The sequence below is a fragment of the Schistocerca americana genome, chromosome 4 (assembly GCF_021461395.2).
Source record: "Schistocerca americana isolate TAMUIC-IGC-003095 chromosome 4, iqSchAmer2.1, whole genome shotgun sequence".
Lineage (NCBI taxonomy): Eukaryota > Metazoa > Arthropoda > Insecta > Orthoptera > Acrididae > Schistocerca > Schistocerca americana.
Window position 1 is genome coordinate 225993108 of NC_060122.1, and position 24037 is coordinate 226017144.

Genomic DNA, 24037 nt, shown 5'->3' on the forward strand with positions numbered 1-24037 from the left:
CCAAATTAATTCTGGACCATGACTTTGTTGGCTGAGACCACAAGAAGTACTTCCGCACAGGAGCTATTTGGTTTTGTTGGCACAGTCACCAGTGGGCGTGAGTGCACTCAATATCTTTGTCGCAACCTCGCCAGTTTATGTGTTCTCAGGCCAATAGTTTCGTCAAGTCTACAATCCAGTGGATTAATTCCAGGACTTTTGGAGTGATCACAGTTGTTTTTCCGTTGTCCCTCTGTAGGAGGATCTTCTTAAATGGTGGGTGCGGGGGCGAGCGGCTCGCGGTGGTGGGGAGCTCGCGGTGGTGGGAACAGTAGGTCACATCTGGATTGCTGATTATTTACCTGGGTCACCCGAAATCGACTTGGCAATAGATTTGAATCGGAAACTATGTGAACAATTCTGTAAATCCGAAATCCGTATGGAAACATACCTATGGCGCCATGTCAAACCTTGCGTCCTGATCTGCGGAAGGGTGGGAGAGCACATCCGCGTTTGTGTGTTGTGTCGTGACTGGTACTGAATGTTATAGATATATGTGGACTAAAACATGGCTCAGTGTTGGTGGCGTGGTGCCGTTTTCTAAGGGATTTAAAATGGGCAGCAACAGTTTGTGATCAGTCAAGAGTGCATACTGTTGGCCGTAGATATAATCATGAAATTTCTTGATAGCAGAAATTACTGTCAGGGCCTCTTCCTCAATCTGGCTGTAATTGCATTGCACCTGCAAAATATTTTTGACACCAAGGCGAAGGAGCATTCTACCCCGTTTATGTTGCGGGATAGAACTGCTCTAATTGTAAGCCCATAATGCAGCGTATCTGTAGCTAGTATGAGCAATATTTTTGGGTTATAAGCTATCAGACAAGTAGACTGGAGGAGGTCTGGAAGGGTTTTTGGCATATAGGTGACGAATGCCACTTAACATCTTTCTTCGGAAGCTGGAATGGCTCCACAATGGCTGCAGCATGTGGCATAAATTTCTGGTAATGGTTGAGTTGTCCTTGGTCTTACTTCAATAAAGTAATTGAAGTAAGTGGGTGCTGGCAACTTTTTTGTAATGGCTTCCCCATGTCGAGGTGTTGGTTAGATCCCCGAAGTGCTAAATTTATGTCCCACGTATTCGACCTGTTAAACAAAGAGAAGCATTTTTCTTTGTTGCGTTAGGGGCTACTTTGTCTCCAAATTTTTCGAAAAGTCTCTTAGATCTAGCCCAATGACTATAACGTTATGTAAGTAATTTGCTGTTCCTGCGACCTCCTGGGTCAGTTGCTTCAGGTAGTATTGGAATATGGTGGGTGCATTTCAAGTCCCAAATGGCAAGCGATTCATTAAGTCGCAATCGCAGGTAAGTCCCACAGAAGTTCATTTTCGCAAAAAATCGAATCGTTTGCCTGTTTAGACGCAACGTCTTCCACCATTGAGATAGGTTATGTATCCATGACTGCCTGGGCATTCGCAGTTGACTTAAAATCAGCAAAAATCCGTAGGGATCTGTCCACTTTTCTGTCCAAGATGTTGGGAGTGGCCCACTAACTATTACCTACTGGCAAGAGGATCTCTTCATCATGTAGCTGTTGGAGTTATAAACATAACAACGTCCATTAAGGTGAATGCAACGTCCTTTGCTTTGAAAACTTGGGAATCATAGATGGTAGCATGTGATGTGGGCCTCAGAGTTTCAAATACAAGTCGTCTGGACATTAAAAATGGAGGCATATTGTGTACTGAGCTCGGGGAGGTACATGCTAAACAAGAAGATCCTTATGTGCTTTGTGAAGTCTTGCACCTCATGGCCCCATTTGTCAAACAGGTCCAGCCCCAAAACGCTGGTGGTTCTGTGCGTCTGGACAACCAATAATTTAGCCGCTAAAGTTGACCCCTTATAGCGGACGGTAGGACTAAAGTGGCCCATCATTGCAATGTCATTATTGCTGTAACTCTTCATTTGCTTCGGAAAAGGCCAACGTGTTTGTGATCAAAGCCACAGGTATGTGAGCATGTTGATGATCATTGTGAAGGAGCCTGTATCTATCTGGAACATGTCTGGTGCATCAGTTATGAACACATTCAATGTTAACATGTGGGTCGAAGGGGGCAATACTGCATGAACTTGGAGCACGTCCGGCCCTACCTCTGAAATGTCGTTCACACTATCTGAGTTCTTGTCCAGATTGTGCATGCTGTCTACATTAATTTTGTTTGCAGAGACTCAGCATTGTGGCCTGACTTTCGAATTAACGTACATATCACGTTTCTGAAGTGACACTGTGTCTCTGATGAGTAATTAGCACATCGTGGAGGAACGTCTACCTAAAGCCTCCTAAGGGTGAGTGACTGATTCGTTAGGAGCTACGTCCACAGAATGGCAGGAACAAACTTGGTCCCTGCGATGTGATCAAGAGGGGTCTTGTAGAGGAGCTGATGACCACATCATTTGATCGAATGCTCGAATGAGCGGGAAACATGCCGCCATTGAGGGGTCATTATGCTTCAGTGAGTCACTTCTAAGAGCATCGTTTGGTACTCAAGGTACCCTCCGCCACACACCGTCAGGTGGCTTGTGGAGTATAGATGTAGATGTAGAAGGATCATGTCGTGCACCAAGGAATCTGAAACGATTGATTAGACTTAGAATTTACATGTTGGAACCTATAGTCTTAGTAAGACCTCGTAATGTGCTATCCAGTCGCGATAGCTTTGACCATTCATTTTGTGACAGCTAAAGAACATGTGACAAGCAACGGCCGCATGGATGTTAAGTCGAAATAGTCTGCCGATTTAGTCTTGAGTTGCTAATAAGTCAAGACATGGAATTTCATCTCAGGATTTAACTGCTGGAGCAGTCTGCAAACATCAGCAATGGAGTAAGTTAGTAAAAATGGCCGTTTATGGGTAACTTCTGTGATGTACTGGATGATACAATGCTGCTCCAGGCATGCCATGTAGTTCTCCTAACGTCCATCTTTCTGGCCGAAAGAGGGAAGGGCAGCCGCATTGGCCGCATACATTTAACAATAGCGTCGATCCGTGAGAGACAATAGAAGACTTCTGGCGTTGTGGTGATGCTGACCATCTTCCGCCAACAGCAGGTCCTGTGCCTGCTGCAGATTAGATTAGATTGGATTAGGTTAATACTTGTTCCATACATCATGAATACGACACTTCGTAATGATGTGGAATGTATCAGTTTAACAAAAGGTTTCTTTGCATTCCCTAATTCAAGTTTTTAATTTTTTTTTTACTTGTAAGATTACTAATTTAGATCTAAAAATTCATGTGTTGAGTAGAAGGAGCTGTTATTCAGAAATTCTTTTAATTTGTTTTTAAATGTTGATTGGCTATTTGTCAGACGTTTGATACTATTTGGTAAGCGACGAAATATTTTTAGGGCAGCATAATTTACCCCTTTCTGAGCCAAAGTTAAAGTTAACCCAAAAGTAGTGAAGATCAGGCTTTCTCCTTGTGTTTTAGCTATGTACATTGGTATTGCTTTTGAGTGGGATGCATATTTTGCAGCCATAAAAGAACTATGGTTGACATGTCTGCATTGGTTGTGGCTATACTGAAATGAGAACGACGTATTAGTAGAATGGCCAATGGGCACGAAAATGCTAAAGAATGTCTTGGTAAGTATTAACTACACTGGGAATGTCAGTAAATTCTGAATTTTTATAACTTCATCGCCATTTACTTTTGCAAGTTTGTGGTAAGTTCCCAAGGGACCAAATTGCTGAGGTCATCGGTCCCTAGACTTACACACTACTTAATCGAACTTAAACTAACTTACGCTAAGGACAACACACACATCAGTGCCCGAGAGAGGACTCGAACTTCCGACGGGGGAGCCGCGCGAACCGTGGCAAGGCGCGAAAGACCGCGCGGCTACCCCGCGCGACGCCATTAACTGTGAGCGAGTCTGCACATGCTGCAACAAGATTCCCAGTCCATACATATTATAAAAATTGATGTATGTATGTGTGTGGGTATGTATGTTTGAGATCCTCCTAAAATAGTGGACCGATTTCAACTAAGCTTACTGTCAGGCAGCAATCACTGTGGGAGTAAGAACTACCTACCTATGAAAGGAAGGGGGTTGAAAAAGAAGCCTAGCCTGCGACGTGTGAATTCTCAGACTTTATACACAAATTATCTGAAAATTAGAGCACTTACCGACTTGCAACAAGCTTTAAATATAATTTCAAAGCTTTAAAAAAATTTTTAAATAGAATTTCAAAGCTTTAAGAAATTTTTATTGCTGACAGACCCTACAAACTGATGAAAGGAAAAAAAAGTTTATCGCTTACTACTTTTCCATTGGTCATGCAGTAAAAGTACCACGTGAGACATTATTACTTCTTTAAGATTAACTGTATTATCGTCATATTTTGCAGACAGAATGCAGATATACCGCCGAATGTACCTAAAAAATCATATCATTGTCGACAGATAGTTCAGGAGATATGATGCACTAAAAATTAAGCGCAAGGCCAGGCACTGCATGGCACGGGTATGGATGCATAACTATAAATAAATACCTGGACAACGCCAAGTTTCTCTTCTAGTTAGTGATGCAATAAAACGTTTTCTTCCGACAACACATAAAATTAAAAGATTCACAAAACAGTGGCCTCTGTGGTGCTCCGTAATTAAATTTGATATCATATAAATAATAGTCTTCCTGATTTGAATGTAGATGAGGAATAATGGTTCTAAGATGATTAATTCGTTGGCAGGGAACACCAACACTATGAGTTTTTTTTTTTTTTTTAAATAAGTCCAGTCGGATGTTAATCACTGCTGTTAGTTAACTGAAACAATTGTAAGTAAGGTCGGACGCCTGTCAATGACTATAGTTAATCGGCAAGCTCACAGTATTCAAGTCAGCCAGTGTATATGGTACCAATCCTGGAGCACAGAGCTCTCGTGGAGGGCTGCTTTGATGAACATCCGTAGTTGGTGCTGCAACTGGAACTCTGGGTGGGTGGGGTGGGGGTAGGAATGGTGGGAGAGGAACCGTATGTTGTGGTCGGCCATAATGTTTACACACAATCCTGCCTATGTAGAATCGCCGATGGGGGCCGGATCTTCGGCTACCCGCCGGTCACGTCTGTGTTGCTGGTACATGGATTTGTCCAGTACAGCACACAATTCTGAACATTTAAAGCAAGATACTAATCTTTCCACCGTTTTTTAATCTTATCAAACACTGAATGTGTACGAGGTATGTGAGAAAAGTAATGAGACTGACAGCACTGTGAGTGATCTGGGAACGCTGTGTTGTTCTACTTGTGTAGAGTGATGTGTTCATCCCTTCCAGATGCTAAGTCCGAGTTTCAGCTACGTACAACCATCATGTGATTTTTGAGAGCGCCATCAGTGAAGTAGCGTTTTCGTTGTGTGTTACGAATATGGAACAGCGGAATGTAGAGCAACATTATGCCATCAGGTTTTGTGTTAAACTTGGAGAATCTGCAAGTGTGACGTTTGAAAAGTTGAAACAGGTTATTGGGAACATTTGTTACCAAGAGCACAAGTTTTGCCCTGGCATAAATCATTTTTGGAAGGTCGATAACACGTTGAAGACGAACTTAGCTTGAAGGTTCAACTTCAAAAATCGACGAAAACGTCGAAGGGGTGCGTGCTCTTGTGAGATCAGACCAACGTTTGACAACAAGGATGATCGGTGACCGGTTAAACGCTATCACCGTCCATTAAGTTTTAACTGAAGTTTTGCACATGTGAAAGGTTTTCACCAAAAGGGTGCCGAAAAACCTCACAACAGAGCAGAAGGACAATCTGGAGAGGACTACCAATGACCTCAAATGGTTCAGTCGTGTGTTCACAGGTGACGAATCCTGGATTTTTTAGTAAAGAGAGGAGTGACACACTGAGACGAAAAAAGTTCGAATGAGCGAATCAAAGATCAAAACAATGCTGATTCGCTTTTTTCACAGTAGGGGTAGCGTGCATTCAGAATTTGTTCTTTCAGGAGAAACTGTCAACCAAGTGTTTTACAAAGATGTCCTTGAAAGGCTCAAGAGAAGGGTGAATCGAGTGAAACTGGACACAGTAGACAAGTGGATACTGCATCATGACAATATCCAATGTCACACGACCACATCCATCACGGAATTTTTTTACCTCAAAAGGCATACCTGTTGTTCACAGCTCCCCTATTCACCTGATCTCATTCTCTGTTAGCTTTTTCTTTCCCGAAATTAAAAAAAAATCTTAAAAGGACGTAATTTTGCGACTCTGGAAAACATTGAAAAGAATATGATCAACATGTTGAAGGCCCTACATTTGAAGCATTTCAGCGCTGCTACCTAAACAGTGAACGACGACTCCGGCGGTGCATAGCTGCCGAAGGGAACTGCATTGAAGCGGACAATATCGTGGTTTGGAAAAAAAAAAAATCTGGTAGGTACTTTTCTCACAACCCTCGTATTTCTACAAACATTTCCAGATAGTACTTAATTATAGTTTATTGCATAATTTTTAAAATGTTTGAAATTATTATTAATGTTGTCTGCTGGGTCATTAATACAGAACATGAACAGCTAGGGTCCCAGTGCACTTCTCCTGGACTGCTATTTGTGTCAGTTACTTTGCATCTAAGAAAACGTACTATGTCGCCTCTAACTGGCAATACTAAATGTAATCATAAATTTTGTTTGATAGTCCTTTTGATCATACGAAGGTAATCCCAAAAGTAAGGTCTCCTATTTTTTTATAAGTACAGAACTCTGTTTTGTTTGTGTGGCAGTTGGTCACACTGTTATGAAGAGTGCTTCACGCGCTGTGTGTAGACATGCGCAGGCCGCGCTGAGGCGCTCAGTTTTGGCTAGGCAGCCGTTGAGAATGGAGTTCACGTTGGATGTTAAACGCGAAGTGGGCATTGCTCGCAGTTATCCGGATTTTGAACGCAAAGGGCAGTGCGCCGATCGAAATCCATCGCTAATTGACGGGAGTGTATGGTGAGTCGTGCATGGATGTCAAGAATGTTCGTAAGTGGTGTAAAGAGTTTGCAGCTGGTCGGAACGAAATTCACGACGAACAAAGGAGCGGGAGACCGCCAATTTCTGAGGAGACAGTGTTGAAGATTGAGCCACTGGGACCACAGTTAACGCTGACAGGTACTGTGAGACTCTGAAAAACTCAAACGGGCAATTCAGAACCGGAGAAGAGGAATGTTGAGCAAGGGCGTACACGTTCTCCATGACAACGCTCGGCAAACCGTTGCTCTCCTGCCACAGTTTCAGTGGAACATAAGCACCCACCTACCCTATAGTCCTGACTTAGCGCCCAGTGACTATCAACTGTTCCCTCGGTTAAAAGAACATGTGGCCGGAAAGCGATTCAGCTCCGATGGTGAGGTGAAAGAAGAGGTTCATAACTTTCTGAACAGCGTGGCGGCGAGCTGGTATGACATGGACATACAAAAACTGTCCCAGCGTCTACAAAAATGCATCGACAGAAACGTTGATTATGTCGAAAAATAGCTAAACATTCAAGCTGCAAACTGATGTAAACCATTGTAGAAATAAACAGGTCTATGTACTTATAAAAAATAGGAGACCTTATTTTTGGGATTACCCTCGTGCTTTAGATTAAAAGTATTGCTGTTATCTTGAGTCAAATGCTTTTGGGAGGTCAAGAAACACTGTATCCTCCTGACTGCATTGATCCTTGTATTGTGAGGAAGTCATATGAGTGAAGCTCATTAATTTCCTCATGAGCTATGTTTTTTGAAACCACAGTATTTGGTATGGAGGAGGTCATCCTTTTCGACATACCTCATTACGTTTGAGATTAGTGTATTTTGTACGATTCTAAAACAGCTGGACGTCCAGCTAAACTTGGGAGATCCCATCACGTTTCACGAAACCGAAGATTGTTACTTTCATCACAAATAAAAACAGTGGTTGCCTGGTAGCGCCACACTAAATGAAGTGTGAGGCTAAAGCGTTTACATGTGGTGGTGTGCTATAGAGCGAGCAGCTGGCCTTCTCGGCGTACAGCAGCGGTTGGGTGGGCAGCGGCAGCCGCTACCAGAAATCCCTGATGGTACTGACGATGCGAGCCCAGCGCCCGCTGTGCCTCACCGTGGGCAGCCTCTACACACTCTCCAGGGAGACCTTCCTCACGGTAAGCCTAAAGCTGCCCGCACCTGACAGAGCATTAGCCACCCTCAGGGTGCACCACACTAATACTGTGTCACACCACCTCATGTCTTGATAATGGTCTCACTTCCACGAGAAGTCAGTCTACAATTTTGTTCAGGTATGCCATGTCCATCTGAAGCCACTCATTGACTATTAGGTCCTCCTAGAACTGCCAAATTGAGGGGATGCTGAAGGCTAAGTTTCACATGCTGATCCAGAAATAGCTAGACACTGTCTATCTGGTGAAGGTCGTGTGATTTCACCATCCAGTCGTGTTGCGAAATGGTGCTTGAGGGGTCGTCAAGCCAGGATATACGTGGGCAGCACTGTGAACACAACTACCGTCATTCTGGAAGATGGGAGAGTTTGTAGCATACCAGCATAGCATACATATGGCCAACACTTGGTTAGCGATATCTCTATATATAAAAGGCAATGTCCCAACTGACTCACACGTTCACTGACTCATCATCGCCCAACCCAAACCGCTGAGGATATGAACTTGATATTTGCATATGGTGTTGATCTTATACTGTAGGCATAGTTTAAGAAAGGATGTTTCGATATTCCACCCATAAGAGAGAGAAATAGGTGATTAAAGGGTTTTTGAAAATATGTCGCTATTAAGGAAATTTTGAAGATAAACCAGCGAAAATTGGTACTTGGTTTCTCGGTCAGAAATAAAGAAACACATGTTTCACCACTTTTGTGAATTTAACAACCCCCATGGGGGTGGAAAGAGGGTGAAAGTTCTTTTGAAAATAAATCGTTATTAAAGGACCATAAAGCATTTTTAAAGCTGCATTATGAAAATTAGTATTTGATTTATCACTTACAAATAAAAAATACATGTTTCAATGATTTTGGAAATTCAATCCCTAAGGAGTGAAATAAGGACTGAAATACTTTATGAAAATATTTCATTACAAAAGTAGTTTTAAAGCTACTGAATGTAGCCTGTTGGCTGTAAATAAAAATACGTGTTTCAGTGTTTTGGAAATTCGCCCCCTATGGGATTGAAATAGGGGATGAAAGTTTTTATGGAAATATTTCATTATGCGAGCCTTTTAGAAGCTAAATACATAAACATTTGTATTTGGCTTCTCTGTTAGAAATAAAAAAAATCGCATTACACTGTTTTTGGAAATTCAACCCCTTAGGAGGTGAAATAGTGGTGATATATTTTCTGAATATATTTCATTGTGAAAGTATTTCTAAAGCCAAATTTTTTAAAACTGGTATTTGGTGTTCCAGTTAGAAATGAAAACAGTACACATTTCGCTGTTTAGAAAGAGCATGCGGTGGTGTACCTCTCACACCCTCTCGCGAACTGTGTCACTGCCCAGGGCAGCAGATTTTTGGGGGCGCCGAAATATTAAATATTAAATTATAATGTGGTCCAAACGGATGTATTAAACAAGTCAATGAAAGTTTTGCATAAATGAAGAAGTGTTGAGAAGCACACATCATTCGTAAAATCTAGCATCCTGGGATTTATCACGAAACAAGTGACAAATGAAGCACTGAAGTTGGTCACCTTGGGTGCTTAAAAATTTCCGTGCCCCATTTCACCTCCTTATGGGTCGATTTTCTGTCAAGTTCCCACGTCGTCCTGGCATTGACTTTAGCAGTGTGTTTAAGGAAAAAGAACAAGAAAACAAGACTCTGGTCCAGGGAATGGCTGAAAATGAGAGATTTGCCCTTGAATGTCTGCTAAAGGGAATATTACCCACAGAACCCAATGATTACACCAAATTTCTTCGAATGTATAATAATTTTTTTAAAAAACTTGTTAAGGCCCTCCTAAAGGAGCAAATTTGTCTGTCGAGTTCGCTCTTATCCAGCCACGGATGTGTCAAACAAACTTGTACACGTACCAAATTGGTGCAAATGGCTCTAAGCACTATGGGACTTAACATCTGAGGTCATCAGTCCCCTAGACTTTGAACTACTTAAACCTAACTAACCTAAGGACATCACACAAATCCATGTCCGAGGCAAGATTCGAACCTGCGACCGTAGTAGCAGCGCGGTTCCGTACAGAAGCGCCTAGAACCGCTCGGCCACAGCGGCCGGCGTGCACGTACCGAGAAAGCTTATCAGTTTAACCTTACTTTTGAAGGAGAGTCAGTTTCGCATGTGCTATATTTTCGCACTAGTGGGGACGGCTACAAATGTAGATAAAGCATTTTTAGAAGTATGGAAAGCTGTGTGAAACCACTCTTTGGACTAAAGACCACAAAAACAACAACACTGACTGGCACTGCGTTTAAAGAAGACGAAAACAAGACGCTGGTCCGGTTTCAAATGAGAGATAAATATACAACTGAAAACCTGTTAATGGAAATGTTACATTCAGAAACTGATGACTACATCAACTTTTAGTGGATGGACAGTGAAACGTTCAATAACTTGTTTAGCGCTACTTCGCCTTCGCATTGAACAAGAAGACACAAGTATGCGAAAATTTATTCTCTTCTAGTTACTCCTTGACTGACAGTTCATTAAAATACCACGACGTAGGAACATATAGCCCACATCATCCTTGGAAGAAACGGAGAACTCCGATTTCTTTTATTTCATTCCACTTCCGCTTTTAAGTGACTGTAGGTGTAAAATATTGATTTTGTTCATAACCTTTTCATGCGTAATATCTTATATATACCTCTACCACTTTGGCAATTGTCAGTGCTATTTTGTTTTTATACTTGACCGTAGTTTCCATGGTTATGGAAACTCACAATATAATGAGATAAATTGTAAGAAAACAATTTTTCACCAAACGTATGTGGCGAAACATAGTCACAAATAACGTCCGGCATCTTCTCTAGCTTTCCGTCAATTAAAATTTCTGGCAAACACGTCAAACACGAGCCATGCTTGACAAACATGTCAAACAGACCGCACATTGTCAAATATTTGGTAAGCAGAGTTGAGTTTGACAAAATGTTTGATCATTTATGGGGGCTGTTAAGGGTCCCATGACCGCCTGGTACAGTTCTTGACTATCTACAGCCCCCAATGCGACCAGTGAGCTCTTTTAAGGGGATCGACTAATATTTTTACCAGTGAGCGTACTATCTGCACCGCTTCCATTTAATGGCAACCTGCAAGACTATGCTTGGTAGACTCAATTTCCGTACCATATTGTTGTTAGTGTGTTAGAAGGAGCCATTCCACCTTTCCCTGTCAACGCAAGCATCCAGCAGGTACGTATGCTATTGTTTATTCACATCATGCCTGCTCTGCAATAGTTGCAATGATAAAAAAAACATTACTTTGGACGATGATATTTGTAAATAAAACACAGAAGTGTATATGATTTGATGTACAGTAATGGAGAGTCCTTTTGAATGAAAACGGCATGCAGCTTGGCACAAAGAAGACAGAGATGACGACCAATGGGGTCCTGCTATGAAAAGAAATGGCACCCCAGACCATCAGTCATGGCTGTCAGGTCGTATGGCAGCCAACAGTCAGGCTGGTATCGCTCCATTGTGTGGGACGTCTCCAGACACATCTTCGGCCTGGGAGCTCATTGACTGGAAAAGAATTATCTTCAGCGATGAGTTCTGCATTGAAATGAGGCCCCATGACCAGCACAAAAGTGTCTGGAGATGCCCTAAACGATGGTGAATACCAAACTGACTATCACCTGCCATGCCGCGCGCTATGGGTGAGCGGTTCTAGGCACTTCATTCCAGAACTGCACTGCTGCTACAGTCGCAGGTTCGAATCCTGCCTCAGGCATGGATGTGTGTGATATCCTAAGGTTAGTTAGGTTTAAGTAGTTCTAAGTCTAGCGGACTGATGACCTCAGATGATAAGTCCCATTGTGCTCAGAGTCATTTGAACCATTTGAACCCCACCAACAGAAAAGCAGTACTACACTATAGTCATACAAACATTCTTTTGGCAAAGTCAGATTATGACAAAAGTGAAGCAGAACAGTTTGCAAACAATCAAACGTATTAGTCAGACACTATATTGTGGCAGTCACCTGCCAGTGTAAACAAAGGAGGGCATGGCAGTGGAGGGGAGAAGAGAAGTGAGAGGGCACATGCCCCGCCTCCCTCTCGCAGGGCAGGCAGCCTACATCCGTGTTTCGCCCTTCAGTGAAAGCAAATGTGAAGCTTCGTGACAGTGAATGCAGAAACCAATGAAGATATCTGTCGCTACAAAGTGCATTAAAGTTATCAGAAATGATATACAGTATCTCACAAAAGTATTCAGCCATCAGTGTTATGTTTTATTTTTACTTCATTATATACAGCCATCACAATTACAGGAGTAGTCTCGGCACAAAATGGTATAGGATTGTATAATAAATAACAGAACAGCATTTTCTTATTTGCAGACTTAACGTAAACAACATAAACAATAATACATAAAGAATGCCCACTATCACAGCCACAAAAGTTTTCGGGCGGCAAGTATAACAACCACAACCTTGTACCTTTCAGTACCCTGTATACAGTTCTTTTTGCTTAATCAATTGTTCTAAGCGTTTAGGCATGCTGTGAACGAGCTTTCGTGTATAATCAGGACTTATTTGTTGCCATTTTTCCAGTATTCGTTCCTTTAAGTTTTGTTTTGATGTCACTGGCGTTTGTCGTACTTTTTGCTTCAATTCACTCCAAAGTTTTTCTATTGGGTTCAAGTCTGGACTCTGAGGAGGAGTATCCAAAACCTTAGGGCAATTATACAGCGTCCATAGTCTCACAATATCCGCTTTATGCTTCGGATCATTGTCTTGATACAGAATGAACATCTTTGAAAGCACAAAACTTGTAGCACTTTGTGGTACATTCTCTTTTAGGATGTTCAGATACAAACACTTGCCCACAGTACCTTCACTGAATGCTAATTCACCTGCCCCAGATGACGACATGGAAGCCCAAATCATGACACCTCCACCATCGTGTTTAGCTGTGGGTTGCAGGTGCTTCAGTTGAAATCGTGGTTTTCTCCAAGTCATAGGTCTTCCGTTTGAGGAGAACATCTGCACTTGACAGAAAAATTACTTCGTCCCACCAACTGACACTTTTATTTACATGCTGCTTCGCGAAGTCCATTCGTTTCTTTTTATTCTTCCCATTTATCGTAGGATTCTTCCTGCTTACTCGACCATTATAGCCCTCTCGTCTAATAATTCGTCAGAATCTTTCAGGGTGCACACCCTTCCCATATTCCAGCTGCACTGCGGCAGCAATTTTCGTTGCCGACAGCCTTGGATTTGTTTTAATTTTTCTCATTACTCTGGTTTCCTCTCTTCTGGTCAGCTTCTTTGGTCGCCCTGTTTTTGGTTTATCTTCAATTCTATCTTCTCTGATGAAGCTTCGTATAATTTCACCTACAGTACTCTTACTGATTTGTAACAATGCGGCAATCTGTCTTTTGGAATTTCCTTTAGCGTGATGGAAAATAACAAGTTATCTCTTTTCAAATGACGTATTGTTCCCTTTCTGCCCCATCGTACTGTGCACCATGCATGTTAACAACACGGAAACGCAGCACAGAATGAGCCTGCTCAGTCTACAGCTAGCACCACCACCGCCTATATGACATGTCCCCTAATAACAAAGTGACTGCATGTTGTGGTGTCTTGAAATGCAAATATACATTGCACGTAGTTAATTATATCATACAGCTACCTGCTTGTGGTAGATCATCAAACAATATTCACACTACAGAATGGACATGCAATTGCTTCTCGTGGGCCTGAAAAGTTCGAAGAGAACTTCACATTTCAAGTACAATGAGGGTGGTCGAATATTTTTGTGATGCACTGTAAATTACAGACACACACAATTTCTGATAGAAAACAAATATAATTCAATGTATACAACATTTACATACTGCATGAAACAGTTTAACAAATTGTTTTAGTCACTTTCACGGTCACTCTCGGTATGTGAAGACATTATCTGCTGTGTCCGTGTGGGATGAGCTCTCATGTTACGCTGTGTCTGTACTAGATGAATCCTCACTAGAATCATTAGCATGTATAATGATGTCGTCAAACGCTGTTTCTATATTGCCATCGCGCCTCCTGCAGTCATGCTCCACCTCTTGCACTTTTCTGCAGTAACCCTGAATGACTTCATCGTCAAAGCAGGTCTGTGTTGACGATTCACACGAATCTGGCACTGATACATGGAGAGCTGAACTGGCTGCTTCTGTCATAGGACTGTTTTACTGCTTTAGATGGATTGTCGAATCTTTGTGGCAGTTTCCTCTTCATCGTCAGTTGAGGTGGCTTATTTGGGATGTCAAACAGTGTGGGTACTGCATTCCACACGAGTTTATTATTGTCTGCGTTCATGAACTGGTTTTGTTCGAAATGTAGTGAACAAAACCTAATATTATTATACAGTTAAACTGGGTCTTCTTTCAAAGGTCTTCTCGTCTGCTATTAATCATTAATACACATGTAGTTTGCAAGTGAATCCTGACGATACAGTTTGGTAACATGATGGTATATACCTCTAAGGATCCTTAGAAAACCTAAAAAAAGACAGCTGTGGTGTCTTCTTCCTGTTGTTGCTGCAATTAATTGCGCTACAAACGCTCCCGCTTGTAAAAACCATTGTAGAAATAAAAATAAACAACCGCTATTCGCTTTCACGATCGCGTCGAGCTCACAGTTTACGTTACTGGCCGCATGGAGCGCTGCTGGCGCGGTAGGCATCAAAATCGAGGCGAAGTGTCGCGACTGTTATGTTAGACTGTGGCACAACTCAAAGCAAAACAAAGCGGTGAATGCACGAGGCATACGGTAATGGTTGGCAGTGCTGTAAAAACGGTGGGACAGGCCCGACCTCTAACTCTAACTTCAGCAACCATAGACCAAAACAATCCCCACCTAAAACTGCCGCTGACGGGGTAGCCGAGAGGTTCTAGGCGCTAAAGTCTGGAAACGCGCGGCGCTACGGTCGCAGGTTCGAATCCTGCCTCGGGCATGGATGTGTGTGATGTCCTTAGGTTAGTCAGGTTTAAGTAGTTCTAGCGGACTGATGACCTCAGAAGTTAAGTCCCATAGTGCTCAGAGCCATTTTGAACCTAAAACTGCCACAGTACAGTGTCCGAGCAATATGTTACAGTGCTGTCATATGCAACATTGCTGCCGCTGAAAAGACGTAGGACGGCGCCACAATCTCATGACATAATGTATGGCCTATCGTCAGTCATAATAGACGACGGTCTAATATAATATAGACAGTTCCCAGTCTTCTCACAATAACCCAAGACAACACACTTAGTTGTCTTTGTGAGAGCTTTTAGATTAGGTTAGTACTTATTCCATAGATCATGAATGCAACACTTCATAATGATGTGGAATGTGTCAGGTTAATAAATGGTGTCAATACAAGATATTACATTACACAAAATATTACATGACACTTTATACAAATATATGGGTGGGGGGAGGAGGGGGGGGGGGGGGGATTACCCACTTACTATAACCAAAAATTCATCTAATGAGTAGAAGGAGTTTCCATTCAGAAATACTTTTAATTTCCTTTTAAATGCTGTATGGCTATCTGTCAGACTTTTGATGCTATTAGGTAGGTGTCCAAAGACTTTTATGGCAGCATAATTTACCCCCTTCTAAGCCAAAGTTAAATTTAATCTTGAGTAGTGAAGATCTCCTTTCTCCTAGTGTTGTAGAAATATTTCACCTTGGCATTGGCCCGAACTGCAAAAGATTCAGTTTGTTGTCGGTTTCATACAAGGTGATGCGCAGTTGTGGGCAGCCGAAGAGGCAAATCATTGTCGAAAGTATGAAGAATTTAAACAGGCCTTCCTAGAGAAATGCTGGTCGCAGGGAACTCATGAAAGACTAAAATTGGAAGTTTTTGAGCAACAGCCATTTAACGTAAAAGAAGGCGGCCAACACCGGTATTTCGAAAGAAACTTGAACAAGACGAGATACTGGAGAAATGCAATACCACATGTCAATGTTTTGAGAATATTAAAGAGTCGTTTGCCGCATAAGATTCATGAGAAACTGGTAACTGTGCCCAACCTATGACCTGCAATGCTTTCTCATGGTTGTGGATTCGACTGACCTCATTTATGAGTGTAGTCAAAATTAAAATGACTGTAATTGAAGCCAGTTGGTTCCCCTGGAGAATGAAGGATTTAATAAACGTGGTAATGACAACAATAGCAAAAATCAGTACAGCAACAGCAGTGCCGTTGGCATCCACACACACTGTCACAGTGATGTAACGGTAATGGAGGGTTCAGAAGTTGTCAAAGTGTCGTTTTCCAAGAGAGAAATAATAGAAATTACAATTCTGCGAACCGTGGTTCACCATCAACAAATAACCGTAATGGTTGGAATAGCTGACGCAGTCCCGAAAATAGTAGACAACAAGGATATGCAAACAAATAACAATTATGGTTCAAATGGCTCTGAGCACTATGCGACTTATCTTCTGAGGTCATCAGTCGCCTAGAACTTAGAACTAATTATACCTAACTAACCTAAGGACATCACACACATCCATGCCCGTGGCAGGATTCGAACCTGCGACCGCAGCGGTAACAGTTATGGAAACAACAGCAATGGGAGCAGCAGAAACGAAAATCAGCTAAACATCGCCGCTATTAATGCATGGAATAGAACATGGCAAAATACCAGTCACGTTGTAAACACTGCAGAAGTGACAGCAACCCGTGTTCGCAGAGAGTAAAGGACAATCGGTCGGCATAGACCCCCGCAGCCAACCGAAAACTGATGTGGGACATGACGCTGTTATGCAATTATTTCTTAGGTATGACAAAGGAACTGATACATGAGATGACCTAGACACAGATAAGACAAATGATATAAAAGGAATAAACGTTGAAGTAGAATCGATGGTTAATGTCAAGATAGAAAGAATAGATGTAAATGTGATACTAGACGGAGGGGCAGCTACAAATCTTGTTTTGTACAGCTTGTTCAATGAAAGGGAAACTAAACCTACCTATTTTACCAGTGCAGAATTGCCATATTTTAACAACTATATAGCAAATAGGGCAAAAGGCTTCAAATTACAAACCAGTATCCCAATAACTTCTGGTGGAACCACAATTACTTGTACATTCCTAATGGTAGAAAAACTAATAGTTAACTGTCTGCAAGGAATGGATTTTTCGAGAAACACCAAGTAAAAGTTGACCTAGGCAATGGAAATTGTTATCTTTACTCAGGCAATAATGTAATTTCAGTTGACTTAATGAAAATGAAGTCTTGTGTGAATAATCAGTTAGCAGATAAAGTGAGTACCCATCTTATGTATTTAGATCTGTTATGTAAATGAGCAATGTAATGAACAGGTCACAGTGGAAACGACAGTTTTACAACCTGTTCAGAGTAAGGTAGAAGAACTGGATAGTTTATCAGCTGTACAGAAACAAGAACTAGGCACATTGTTGTTGCAATATTTGCATCTCTTTGAAAAGAAACCAGGAGTAATTCAAGTATATGTCTATCATATGGAAGTATACACCCATGAAACTTTCTGTCATACATCATATGCAATTCCTTGGACAAAGCAAAGAGATCAAATGTATGATTAACCAGAATGTTACTGAACCATCTCACTCACCATATTACAGCCCCACCTTAGTGGTGGCCAAACCTGATGTAACTGTACAACTCATTTTGGATGCAATGAAAATTAACAAAATCAAAGTACCTGTAAGAACCAAACCAGAAAACCTAGAGGAGTAACTAGTAAAATTGCATGGAGTAAAATTTCTTATGACAGTAGATCGAAAAGAATCATACTGTCAAATCTTGTTGCACCCAGATAGTCGACAAGATACAGCATTTGTCTGAATTGGTAGAAGTTATTAATTTTGCGTTTTACCATTCACACTTACTGTAAGTGCTGGAGTGTTTATTGCAGCTTGATGGTAAGGTGCTAGACCCTGAATTATTGAGTCAAGTTACAATCTATGAGCATTGAATGAAATGAGTATTGAAATATGTAATAGCCTTATATGATATGTTTTCTAAGTATGTGCACATGTATACCACTAAAACTCCAACAGTGTGACTACAATCAAGTGAATCATGGGAGACTATTTTGTGAGAGTGGGTAAACCAAAAGCTATTCTGACTGATCATGCATTAATTTCACAAGTGTGAAATGGAAAGAATTTGTCAAGTCATATAACATAAAACATATTCATGTATCTAAATCTTGTTGCACCCAGATAGTCGACAAGATACAGCATTTGTCTGTAATGGTAGAAGTTATTAATTTTGCGTTTTACCATTCACACTTACTGTAAGTGCTGGAGTGTTTATTGCAGCTTGATGGTAAGGTGCTAGACCCTGAATTATCAAGTCAAGTTACAATCTATGAGCATTGAATGAAATGAGTATTGAAATATGTAATAGCCTTATACACTCCTGGAAATTGAAATAAGAACACCGTGAATTCATTGTCCCAGGAAGGGGAAACTGTATTGACACATTCCTGGGGTCAGATACATCACATGATCACACTGACAGAACCACAGGCACATAGACACAGGCAACAGAGCATGCACAATGTCGGCACTAGTACAGTGTATATCCACCTTTCGCAGCAATGCAGGCTGCTATTCTCCCATGGAGACGAACGTAGAGATGCTGGATGTAGTCCTGTGGAACGGCTTGCCATGCCATTTCCACCTGGCGCCTCAGTTGGACCAACGTTCGTGCTGGACGTGCAGACCGCGTGAGACGACGCTTCATCCAGTCCCAAACATGCTCAATGGGGGACAGATTCGGAGATCTTGCTGGCCAGGGTAGTTGACTTACACCTTCTAGAGCACGTTGGGTGGCATGGGATACATGCGGACGTGCATTGTCCTGTTGGAACAGCAAGTTCCCTTGCCGGTCTAGGAATGGTAGAACGATGGGTTCGATGACGGTTTGGATGTACCGTGAACTATTCAGTGTCCCCTCGACGATCACCAGTGGTGTACGGCCAGTGTAGGAGATCGCTCCCCACACCATGATGCCGGGTGTTGGCCCTGTGTGCCTCGGTCGTATGCAGTCCTGATTGTGGCGCTCACCTGCACGGCGCCAAACACGCATACGACCATCATTGGCACCAAGGCAGAAGCGACTCTCATCGCTGAAGACGACACGTCTCCATTCGTCCCTCCATTCACGCCTGTCGTGACACCACTGGAGGTGGGCTGCACGATGTTGGGGCGTGAGCGGAAGACGGCCTAACGGTGTGCGGGACCGTAGCCCAGCTTCATGGAGACGGTTGCGAATGGTCCTCGCCGATACCCCAGGAGCAACAGTGTCCCTAATTTGCTGGGAAGTGGCGGTGCGGTCCCCTACGGCACTGCGTAGGATCCTACGGTCTTGGCGTGCATCCGTGCGTCGCTGCTGTCCGGTCCCAGGTCGACGGGCACGTGCACCTTCCGCCGACCACTGGCGACAACATCGATGTACTGTGGAGACCTCACGCCCCACGTGTTGAGCAATTCGGCGGTACGTCCACCCGGCCTCCCGCATGCCCACTATACGCCCTCGCTCAAAGTCCGTCAACTGCACATACGGTTCACGTCCATGCTGTCGCGGCATGCTACCAGTGTTAAAGACTGCGATGGAGCTCCGTATGCCACGGCAAACTGGCTGACACTGACGGCGGCGGTGCACAAATGCTGCGCATCTAGCGCCATTCGACGGCCAACACCGCGGTTCCTGGTGTGTCCGCTGTGCCGTGCATGTGATCATTGCTTGTACAGCCCTCTCGCAGTGTCCGGAGCAAGTATGGTGGGTCTGACACACCGGTGTCAATGTGTTCTTTTTTCCATTTCCAGGAGTGTATGATATGTTTTCTAAGTATGTGCACATGTATACCACTAAAACTCCAACAGTGTGACTACTATCAAGTGAATCATGGGAGACTATTTTGTGAGAGTGGGTAAACCAAAAGCTATTCTGACTGATAATGCATTAATTTCACAAGTGTGAAATGGAAAGAATTTGTCAAGTCATATAACATAAAACATATTCACGTATCTAAATTTCATCCCAAAGCCAGCCCAATAGAACAGGCATTTCAGGAGTTTAACATGTTTATCAGAATGTAAACACTACACAGAATGTATAGACCATACAGGCACACTAAGTGGATTTAATAGTAAATAATTTGTCACACTCATCAACAGGTTTTACACCATTCGAATTAACGTATGATGACTTGGCTAAGCTCTTACCTAAATTTTCTAAGAAAGAGATACTGTTAGAAGGAAAGGTTAGGCAAGCATTAATAATGCTTGCAGCAAAGGCACAACCTAGGAAAAACAATATGATAAAAGAATAAGTTCCACAGCTGCTTTTATGTTGGAAAGGCAGTGCTACTGCACATGCATCCTCAATCTACCAAACACAAAAAGCTTAACAAACGTGGTAGTAGTTTACACAGGACCATACATTGTACACAGAATACCACACTCAGGATGCTATTTGTTGATCAACCCAAAAACAGGGGAAATACATGGATTATATCCACATAAAGATATCAAAGAATTTATACAATAAACAAAAGAGGTCAGTGCAGCTCAGCCATTTCCAAACCTACTACCCAACAGAAAATACAGAACTCTATTATATGCAAAACCAAAACAAAAGAAGTCAATGCACCTCAACCACTTTAGCGCCTACAGTCCTTATGGAAAGTACAACAATCTATAATTCTTACAGAAATCTGGATCTGATGATACAGAATGCAATCACTTCTAGGACGTGACACATTACACATTTTTCACCTAACTACATGCAAAATATCCATGTTACCTTTGACACAAATTGGAGACTCTCATAATGAATGTCACATTAGGTCTAATCCAAGACAAGTACAAAGAATCTTTGAAATCTATTATGAAAATTTTGTTACTGTATTTTGAGTGAAATGTCAATATAAAAACTGTATGCTAAATACATTTTTGGAAACAGTGAATATGAACTATAACAATAAAGTCTGGCAGCCTGCACTTGGCACAGCATTGAAGGGAGGAGTTGACTGAGTTGCGGGTGGTAAACATTCCCTACCTCTCCTCTTCTCACTTTTGACATAGTCTGCAGTGACCAGATCCGCACATGAGCACTGCACCCAACACACTAGTGGGCTGCTTAATAAACAATGATTTACTGTAAGAGATGTAGCATGTTCTTCAAACATTAAATAGTGAAAGTGACAAAATGAGACTTAATTATTCAAAGGTGATACTATGAATAAGCCACATTAAGTAAATGCTGACACATACGTAAGGCCAAATGATAGGAAATTCAAACAAGTGAAGTAGCGATTTTTCTATGTTACGTATACAACTAGTTACAGGAACAAAGAATACACATTTCCAGTATGAAGTATTTTATCTAATGATGTGTCTATCTTGCCATGTCATTACATGATAAACTTCAAAACCAACTTCACACATATGACCAGTTGTAGATGTAGGACTATGTACAAGAAGGAGGGTATATCAGGGTAGGAAGCTATACAGAAAAGATATTATTTGCACAGAAAAGTAATAAATAAAACAGATGTTAATAAGTAATCTACAAAGAGGAGCAGGCTAATGAATATAGTGATAGTACTAAAATTAAGTGTGATTTATTACACTACGTACAGTTACAGCAAGAAAGAACTATGCTATGTATATAAAACCAATTGGCTATGATGATTGTACAGTACTTTAGTATATTGAAAGCTACCTCCACATTACAGTGAGTACAAAAAACTAATATACTGTACAGGAAAGTATAAAAAAGGAAAAGAAAATTAAGAAGAAAATGAAATTAGGTACACATGATTAAAATGGCAAAAACTTTGTATAGCTAGTAACTACAAGCCTCAAGGTTAGCTAAGGCTCATTACAGCAAATAAGTGTTATTTACATAAACACCGTGCAGCCAGTAAACCATTGCCAAAGAGGAAGTATGAAATATTGATAAAAATATAATCTAGGATGTATGAAGACAAAACATTATTAGCAAAAATATTAAACATACCAAGTTATACTACATGTGTGCATTTGTGTGAATGAACATCATTTCTAAAATAATAGAAGTACTAGTCAAAAAGAGACTGCTAAATTACCTGAATAAATACAATCTTCTTTCCAATGACCAATTTGGTTTTAGGCCCGGAAAAGGCACACAATCTGCTATAGCATAGTTCACTAAAGTAATTTTAGAAGCACTGGACAAAGGTGAAAATGTAAGTGGTATCTTTTTAGACTTGTCCAAGGCCTTTGATACAGTTGACCACAAAATCTTACTTCATAAATTAGGGCAAATAGGAATAAGAGGTGTGACAAAGAAGTGGTTCAAATCATACTTGGAAAACAGAGTTCAACGAGTTGAGATATCACAAGTTTCAAACAATTCCATTATAAAACAAAAAACACAATGCCACTAGAATAAAAATTAATAATAATGAATTAGAATGTGTAACAAGTACCAAATCCTTAGGGATGAATGTAGACAGCCAACTGAAATGGACAAACCATGTCAAAATTTTGGCAAAGAAATTATCCACAGCAAGCTATGCTCTTAGAATCCTTGCACCAGTATGCAATAATACCTGTCTTAAAATAACATATTACGGATATCTACACTCAGTCCTCAGCTATGGGATCATGTTTTGGGGAACAAGTGCCAGTAACATACAAACTGTGTTCAAAGTACAAAAAAGAGCCATAAGGATAATAACAAACAGCAACAACAGGGCCCACTGTCTATAATTATTTAGAAAGCTAGGAATTCTAACTGTTTCTTGTGAGTAAATCTTTCAGAACATATTGTTCATTAAGAAAAATCTCAACATGTACAACACAAACAGCCTAATACATGACCATGAAACAAGAGCTTGTCACCACCTCCATCTAGATAGAAAGAACAAGGCAAAGACGCAAAAAAGTATATTTTATAATGGGATAAAACTGTATAACAAATAACCACAAGAAATTAAAGAAATAAATGAGCCCCTCACTTTCAGACAAAAGCTTAAAACCTTTTTAGTAAGTAAAAGTTGTTATACTGTAAAAGAATATTTAACATAGATGTAGATTATTAGCAACATATGACATTATCACCAAAATATTATGTAATTATAAATGTGTGTATGACTAATTATAAAAACTACACAAAATATGAGAAACCTGTTTCATTGTAAATGTAAATGTGTGCTCATGTGTTGTAAACTGACGATATCCATACAGTATTTATTGTTCCCCGGATGAATAAATGAATAAATAAATAAACACACTGGCTGACCTACAGGCTGTTATGAATTATTAAGAAGTTATATAGTAATAAGAATTTTGTAGGGAATGATGCAAAATAGCATGTCCCACTTGGCAGATAGATTGAACTGGAGGTGGAAGATACCAAATAAAAGCCCCTCCCCCATTAGTTTATAAGTTATGACTGCATGTGAATTTATGGGAAGGGGGATAAGTATAACTATATTCAATACTTTGAAACATCTAAACATGAGTGTAGCTCTACCAGCTGAAGAGTAATAACGAGTGCAGTAGATCTCACAGTAACTTAACCTGTGTGTTAAGTGATTACATAAACCTTTGAGAGCTATGTCTGATGACATACATACGGGATTATGCAAGCTACAGCTGAGGGTAAATTCACACTTATGTTCATATTGTTCAAACAGTAACACAAAATTAGCATTGTAGAAACACTTGAACACTATATTCAAACACAGACTTACCAGTAAACCTGAACATAAAATGCAATGAAAACATGTGTAAATATATATCAGTTTGTAGTAAGTATACGATGATGGTTTCAACAGCGATTAGCTGAGTGAAAAATATAAATATCAAACAGAAGATTTTGA

General features: G+C 41.0%; 1 protein-coding gene across 1 annotated transcript in view; it reads left to right on the forward strand.

Moving 5' to 3' along the window:
* LOC124613363 (odorant receptor Or2-like) overlaps positions 1-24037 on the forward strand; it is a 154114-nt gene that overhangs the window by 105350 nt on the left and 24727 nt on the right. The window contains exon 9 of the mRNA XM_047142062.1: positions 7993-8148. Coding sequence (XP_046998018.1) covers positions 7993-8148 — 156 coding nt within the window. The remainder of the gene's footprint in view (positions 1-7992; positions 8149-24037) is intronic.